The sequence below is a fragment of the Crinia signifera genome, chromosome 6 (assembly GCF_055691185.1).
Source record: "Crinia signifera chromosome 6, ASM5569118v1, whole genome shotgun sequence".
Lineage (NCBI taxonomy): Eukaryota > Metazoa > Chordata > Amphibia > Anura > Myobatrachidae > Crinia > Crinia signifera.
Genome location: NC_139222.1, coordinates 276,791,588 through 276,800,060, shown reverse-complemented (window position 1 = coordinate 276,800,060; position 8,473 = coordinate 276,791,588). Strand labels below are relative to the sequence as shown.

General features: G+C 48.7%; 1 protein-coding gene across 1 annotated transcript; it reads right to left on the bottom strand.

The window, feature by feature from the left end:
- Nucleotides 1-1,083: 1,083 nt before the first annotated feature.
- Nucleotides 1,084-7,648, bottom strand: MRPL51 (mitochondrial ribosomal protein L51). The gene is made up of 4 exons (XM_083149694.1): nucleotides 7,497-7,648; nucleotides 5,218-5,299; nucleotides 2,557-2,661; nucleotides 1,084-1,340 (listed from the first exon to the last, which is right to left on the bottom strand). The coding sequence occupies exons 2-4, from the start codon at nucleotides 5,297-5,299 to the stop codon at nucleotides 1,144-1,146; spliced, it is 384 nt and encodes a 127-aa protein (XP_083005820.1). The 5' UTR covers nucleotides 7,497-7,648; the 3' UTR covers nucleotides 1,084-1,143.
- Nucleotides 7,649-8,473: the final 825 nt, after the last annotated feature.

Sequence of the window (8,473 nt, the reverse complement as noted above, 5' to 3'; positions counted from 1 at the left end):
GAACTATAGGACATAAGAGATGCTAGATGCCCATATTCCGCCAAGAAAGCCATAACCCACGGGCGATATCACTTGTCTACTTCAATTACAGGAAGTTAAACAGATATAATGTTCCTGTACCATCTAAGCGGAAGGTTTGAGCTTGTTTTGCCTCAGTGGCAGTAATTAAATGAACTCAAGCCCCCAAAACAATTCAGGATAACCAATACTCGGTCATTTGAGCTTCTGTGACATCACACCCACTGCCCCTCCCATGCGGAACACACAGTGCATTGTTAGAGTGGAAACCTACCAGAGAACCACAATTACCTTAAAGCAGCAACTGCTGCGCTGGAGGGAATGGCTGGGTGGTGGATAGAAGATCAAGCTCCACACCCCCTTAATTCCGTGACCCTTATACTGTGTTGGACCGGGGCATGAGGGGCCCACATGGGGGAATGCAGTCACCCCATGATTAAGGGGTGACTTAGCATATGGCTCGCTCCCACAGAGACTTGGCCAGTCTTAAAGACCCCGTAATTGACCCTCTAATAGAGTATAAAGAATATATAACTTGATTGCACACGGGCAAATGTATTAAGCCTGGTAAAGGGATAAAGTAGAAGGTGGAAATGCACCAGCCAATCAGCTCCTACTTGCATTTTTTTCAAACACAGCTGATTGGCTGGTGCATAACCACTTTCTACATGATCACTATACCAGGCTTAATACATCGGCCCCAGAGTCTGGAACTTTACTTTAGAGGAAAGAGCAGGAATTTTCTGTTACCCAATCTGACCCCACACCCTTACTTATAACAGAGCCTGAAATGTCCATATAGTGAAGCTCCACACTCGTTTATATGCGATTGACGGGTAGATGATAAGGGAGGAGGTGAGCCAGAGAAGTTGCCAATGGCAACCAATCAGCTGCTCTATATAATTTTATACAGTATTATGCAAATGATAGAAGTTACTTCAGTGCTGATTGGTTGCCACGGGCCACTGCTCCTCCCTTATCACTGCTTTATACATCTGCCCCTCAGTGACTGAATTGATCACAGGAATACTTTACCGCCCCAATAAAGACACTGTGCAGCCAATGACAAATATAATATGAAATAGTTTATTAGGTGCTTGCAGAGGTGACACAGCCCCGGCGGCCTCAGCGGTGTTTTCCGTAGCGGTTGAATCTCCGGTACAGGTAACTGATCCTCTTCTCCAGGTTATGTCTCTCCTTATAGAACATCCTGCTCCCGATCATCATCTTCTTCCTGATGCACCTCTGCAGCTCGTTCCCTTTCCAGCCTCTCAGCCAGTTGGGCCCGATAATCAGGTGTTTGGGGTGCGCTTTAAAGTCGCCTGCAGTGGAAAAAACAAAAGAGGACATAAGGGTTGACACATGAAAAAAAAAAAATGGGAAAAACTAAATGATAACTTAAATGTAACAGTAGAACCTGAAAGGAAATTTCCAATAATTTGAGTGGTAACCCCAATAATATATTGAGGGTACACACCTAGTGTTCATTCTAGTACCCTGCAGAACCTGTGCAGTTCCTCTTTCCTGCCTGGGTTGTCGCTCTCTGGTGTGATGCTTCTAGCACAGTGTGGTCTGTATATCAGTGCTGAAATACAGGCCAGGCTGTGCAAGAGCACCACAGCAGACGGTGACACCACAGTCAGGAGAGAGGAACTGCATCGGTTCTGTAAGGTGCAGGGTGTTAGAATAAAACACTACCATCCCACATTTTTTGGAAATCTCCTTTAAAATTCCACAAAGCAATTTTCATTTTATTTTTCCATTTTGTTATATCATTTATTTGCAATGGGACCTAAAAACCTTTGTTGCCCATTACATTACGGCATATTTTATTTTTTCCTATTTTTATTTATAAATCCATATTTGATTTCTACATTCTGCTGGGAGTTCCTTGGGTTGTATCTCCTTCCAAGGAAATGCTAAGCTTACAGCGCACCCCGGACCCCTCTGATACACAGTGTACACTATCCTAGATCTTTATGTGGGACACACGTCACTGACTCCTAGTCATGTGCCACTGAGGACAATTCCACAGCTCCACACATTGGGCCCGATTCAGAACTTTTACCCAGACTGAATATATTAGTGCACCGAGAGGACGCGTGCACTTTAATCGGTGTCCATGTCAACATTCGGGACAAAAAAAACGTGAAAAACCCACGTCGACCTTCCCAATGTCTAACTAATGCTTGTGCCGACCTTATGACCGTGTCAACATAAAGCAATGTAGACCTTTTTTTACGTGTTGACCTAAAACCTGTCGTCCTAATAATCGACACAATGCGCACACGTCCTAGAACCCTCTGATCGCATCATTCTCTAAGCACTTTTCCCGTTGGCTGGCTCTCACACTATGGGGTACATAGCTGTAGACCTGTACGCAGCTCCGCCTTCCTCTCTCTATTAACGCACGGTCTCCTCTTTACCTCTGTAATATGCTGGAGGATGGGACGGGACAGACGGACAGATGGACATGCTGGCACTACAGAAATAAATGTTAATAGTAACACTGCCGGACTACACAAATAACACACTTACCCAAAATGCCAATATTATCATAAGAACCGTATAGCGATCTCTTAGGGTCCCAGCGATCGATGTTTTTGGGCTGTGGTAAGGGTTTCCAGACCTGACAGCAGCGTCCTGCAAGAAACACAGCACCCTGAGTCCTGGTGTATGGTAATCGCCAGCACTACCTCCTAGCAGCGAGGTAAGTAGTGAGCGATGTTATATAACACAATAGTGCACGGATGGAGGGGGGAATGGGAGGGGGCGATGATGACATCACCCTGAGTCCTGGTGTATGGTAATCACCTGCACTACCTCCTAGCAGCGAGGTAAGTAGTGAGCGATGTTATATAACACAATAGTGCACGGATGGAGGGGGGAATGGGAGGGGGCGATGATGACATCACCCTGAGTCCTGGTGTATGGTAATCACCTGCACTACCTCCTAGCAGCGAGGTAAGTAGTGAGCGATGTTATATAACACAATAGTGCACGGATGAGGGGGGAATGGAAGGGAGCGATGATGACATCACCATGAGTCCTGGTGTATGGTAATCGCCGCACTACCACCTAGCAGCGAGGTAAGTAGTGAGCGATGTTATATAACACAATAGTGCACGGATGAGGGGGGAATGGGAGGTAGCGATGATGACATCACCCTGAGTCCTGGTGTATGGTAATCGCCCGCACTACCTCCTAGCAGCGAGGTAAGTAGTGACCGATGTTATATAACACAAAAGTGCAGGGATGAGGGGGGAATGGGAGGGGGCGATGATGACATCACCCTGAGTCCTGGTGTATGTAATCGCCCGCACTACCTCCTAGCAGCGAGGTAAGTAGTGACCGATGTTATATAACACAATAGTGCACGGATGAGGGGGGAATGGGAGGGGGCGATGATGACAGCACCCTGAGTCCTGGTGTATGGTAATCGCCCGCACTACCTCCTAGCAGCGAGGTAAGTAGTGAGCGATGTTATATAACACAATAGTGCACGGATGAGGGGGGAATGGGAGGGGGGAATGATGACATCACCCTGAGTCCTGGTGTATGGTAATCACCCGCACTACCTCCTAGCAGCGAGGTATGTAGTGAGCGATGTTATATAACACAATAGTGCAGGGATGAGGGGGGAATGGGAGGGGGGAATGATGACATCACCCTGAGTCCTGGTGTAAGGTAATCGCCGCACTACCTCCTAGCAGCGAGGTAAGTAGTGAGCGATGTTATATAACACAATAGTGCACGGATGGAGGGGGGAATGGGAGGGGGGAATGATGACATCACCCTGAGTCCTGGTGTAAGGTAATCGCCGCACTACCTCCTAGCAGCGAGGTAAGTAGTGAGCGATGTTATATAACACAATAGTGCAGGGATGATGGGGGAATGGGAGGTGGCGATGATGACATCACCATGAGTCCTGGTGTGTGGTAATCGCCGCACTACCTCCTAGCAGCGAGGTAAGTAGTGAGCGATGTTATATAACACAATAGTGCACGGATGAGGGGGGAATGGGAGGGGGCGATGATGACATCACCCTGAGTCCTGGTGTATGGTAATCGCCCGCACTACCTCCTAGCAGCGAGGTAAGTAGTGACAGATGTTATATAACACAATAGTGCAGGGATGAGGGGGGAATGGGAGGGGGCGATAATGACATCACCCTGAGTCCTGGTGTATGGTAATCGCCGCACTACCTCCTAGCAGCGAGGTAAGTAGTGAGCGATGTTATATAACACAATAGTGCACGGATGAGGGGGGAATGGGAGGGGGCGATGATGACATCACCATGAGTCCTGGTGTATGGTAATCGCCGCACTACCACCTAGCAGCGAGGTAAGTAGTGAGCGATGTTATATAACACAATAGTGCACGGATGAGGGGGGAATGGGAGGGGGCGATGATGACATCACACTGAGTCCTGGTGTATGGTAATCGCCCGCACTACCTCCTAGCAGCGAGGTAAGTAGTGAGCGATGTTATATAACACAATAGTGCACGGATGAGGGGGGAATGGAAGGGAGCGATGATGACATCACCCTGAGTCCTGGTGTATGGTAATCCCCCGCACTACCTCCTAGCAGCGAGGTAAGTAGTGAGCGATGTTATATAACACAATAGTGCACAGATGAGGGGGGAATGGGAGGGGGCGATGATGACATCACCCTGAGTCCTGGTGTATGGTAATCGCCCGCACTCCCTCCTAGCAGCGAGGTAAGTAGTGACCGATGTTATATAACACAATAGTGCACAGATGAGGGGGGGGGAATGGGAGGTGGGTCGGCGATGATGACATCACCCTGAGTCCTGGTGTATGGTAATTAAAGTAAGTAAGTAAGTAAATACCCCCCTGCGGACTTGGAATCTTTTGGGGTGGACCCAGACCTGGAGCCTGTCTCCCAATAACAGGGAGAGAAAAACCATCTATTGCATTATAGCAAAAACCGGTGCTCTGATATAGGATCTGGACTTCCACCATTTCTCCACAGGGGAGAACCACAGTTGATGCGGGACTGGTAACTATTGCTCATTATATAAATGTGATATTGTCTCAGCCAAGAGTGCAGCCATATAAGCCTCATAGCCAGCCCACGCCTTATGTGTTTTATGTTGTATGTCTTATTTGAGTGTCATGAAACTGTACCACAAAGATCAACCAGAGCACAATGTCTTATTTACAGAGAAACTCACCGAGAGAGAACGTGCGGGAGGCTTGGGACAACAGGGGGCCCAGAGGGCGGCTGCCCCCCAGCAACTGTGTCACACTCCACATCTGCAACAACACACAACAGCTGCGTTACTGGCGGTGGCAGGCGGAATCAGATTGTGTAGAAAAGAAGAAAGAACCTCTGACCCTTGTCATTGATGTCATTTCCAGAGACAGCTACAGTCCCCGCCCACTTGTGTAATTTACCATCCTCACTCATCACACCCCACCTCATAATGATATCACAGACACTTCTTATAACCATAACAATATGTCACATTGGGCCTGAATCAGACCAAGCGATTATTGAACAACTGCACGTTTGTGGACGGCACGCCTGAGTTTTCTAGGATTCATTGGGAGGGAGAGCCGCTGATGTCAGCAGCAGCCTCCTTCTCCCCACAGCCATCGCAGTCGTATTTGCAGCTGTGCACTCTGATAGTGCTGCATTTTCCTGATCGCAGGACTTCAAAGATTTGCAGCCCAGCAATCAGGTTGGAATCAGGCCCATTGTCTCGTCATGTCTCAGTCAAATGCACACATACCACTGTCACATGCTGGACATTACACACAGGAGAAGTGGTACTGTGCAGTCACGTGCATACATAACGCTGTCACATACTGGGCATGACACACAGGAGAAGTGGTACTGTGCAGTCACATGCAACACATAACACGGTCACAAACTGGGCATGACACACAGGAGAAGTGGTACTGTGCAGTCACATGCAACACATAACACGGTCACATACTGGGCATGACACACAGGAGAAGTGGTACTGTGCAGTCACATGCACACATAACACGGTCACATACTGATCACTACACACAGGAGAAGTGGCACTGTGCAGTTACATGCATACATAACACTGTCACATACTGCACATTACACACAGGAGAAGTGGTACTGTGCAGTCACGTGCACACATAACACTGTCACATACTGCACATTACACACAGGAGAAGTGGCACTGTGCAGTTACATGCATACATAACACTGTCACATACTGCACATTACACACAGGAGAAGTGGTACTGTGCAGTCACATGCACACATAACACTGTCACATACTGGGCATTAAACACAGGAGAAGTGGTACTGTGCAGTCACATGCACACATAACACTGTCACATACTGGGCATTACACACAGGAGAAGTGGTACTGTGCAGTCACATGCACACATAACACTGCCACATACTGCGCATCACACACAGGAGAAGTGGTACTGTGCAGTCACATGCATACATAACACTGTCACATACTGCGCATCACACACAGGAGAAGTGGTACTGTGCAGTCACATACATGCATACATAACACTAACATACTGCGCATCACACACAGGAGAAGTGGTACTGTGCAGTTACATGCATACATAACACTAACATACTGGGCATCACACACAGGAGAAGTGGTACTGTGCAGTCACATGCATACATAACACTGTCCCATACTGCGCATTACACACAGAAGTAGTGGTACTGTGCAGTCACGTGCACACATAACACTGTCCCATACTGCGCATTACACACAGGAGAAGTGGTACTGTACAGTCACGTGCACACATAACACTGTCACATACTGCGCATTACACACAGGAGATATGGTACTGTGCAGTCACGTGCATACATAACACTGTCACATACTGGGCATGACACACAGGAGAAGTGGTACTGTGCAGTCACATGCACACATAACACTGCCACATACTGGGCATGACACACAGGAGAAGTGGTACTGTACAGTCACGTGCACACATAACACTGTCACATACTGCGCATTACACACAGGAGAAGTGGTACTGTGCAGTCACATGCACACATAACACTGTCACATACTGGGCATGACACACAGGAGAAGTGGTACTGTGCAGTCACATGCACACATAACACTGCCACATACTGGGCATGACACACAGGAGAAGTGGTACTGTGCAGTCACATGCACACATAACACTGTCACATACTGGGCATCACACGCAGGAGAAGTGGCACTGTGCAGTCACATGCACACATAACACTGTCACATACTGCGCATTACACACAGGAGAAGTGGTACTGTGCAGTCACATGCATACATAACACTATCACATGCTGCGCATTACACACAGGAGAAGTGGTACTGTGCAGTCACATGCACACATAACACTGTCACATACTGCGCATCACACACAGGAGAAGTGGTACTGTGCAGTCACATACACACATAACACTGTCACATACTGCGCATCACACACAGGGGAAGTGGTACTACGCAGCTACCTCACAACACAGCCACCTCTGCTCCGATCACAGGTCACCTGCTCCTCACAGACGTCGCCATATTGCTCCCAGGAAGCCACGCCCACACCGCAAATACGACCAGAGCGAGTTTTGTGACCGCTAGAGGTGATGTGCCGCCATTTTGTTGTAGACACAGAGCGCGGTCACCGTCCGAGATAGAGAGAGAGAGAGAGAGAGAGAGAGATAGAGAGAGCAGCAGCGCTCCCGTGTGTCTGCAAAGCAGAACTGCTCCTATAGAAGCGATCAGAGGAGAGCTGGTGCTGGCTGGGTGCATCAGCCTGCTACTTCATACAAGATTCATGGTTGGTCCAATATTCTGGATATTATTACTACTAGGTGATTCATCGCGCCCTACGGGCGCTCTTCACACCGGCGTAAGGGGCTACGCCCCCTTAATTTGTGAACATTTGTATTGTGAGAAATATGGTTAGAATTGTATGAAAGATGCCTGTATTGCAGCTTCTGGCAGTGGGTGAGGGTCCAGCGTGGCAGCACAGGAGTACCCGACAGTGGCCCTGAGTCAGTGTCTCCTCCTACTGGGTGGGAGTAAGGGTGCATGAGAGCAGGAGGCTGGGATATGAGGCATGATAGGGGTATGTGGGCAACACAGCGTCAGCGATTACCCAGTGGTGGAAGTTACGGTTCAGGAGAGCAGGAAGCTGGGTAGTGATAGGGGTGTGTGGGCATACGGGGGACTAAAGAGGGTGGTGGACACTGTGCAGCTTCTGCCAGTGGGTGAGGGTCCAGCGTGGCAGCACAGAAATACAGGAGTCAGTGTCTCCTCCGACTGGGTGGGAGTTAGGGTGCATGAGAGCAGGAGGCTGGGCGGTAAAGCATGATAGGGGAATGTGGGCAACACAGGGTGAGCGGGTCTCCACTGGCGGAAGTTAGGGGGCAGGAGAACAGGAGGCAGGGCAGTGTCCTCCCACATTGATGGCAAAAGTATTCAACATCGG

Excerpts from the sequence above, each read along its gene's own strand:
- MRPL51 (XM_083149694.1), bottom strand. The coding sequence starts at position 5,299 with ATGTGGAGTGTGACACAGTTGCTGGGGGGCAGCCGCCCTCTGGGCCCC. Across the intron at positions 2,662-5,217 it reads CTCCCGCACGTTCTCTCTCG|GACGCTGCTGTCAGGTCTGG; the intron begins GTGAGTTTCTCT and ends TGTTTCTTGCAG. Across the intron at positions 1,341-2,556 it reads TGATAATATTGGCATTTTGG|GCGACTTTAAAGCGCACCCC; the intron begins GTAAGTGTGTTA and ends TTTCCACTGCAG.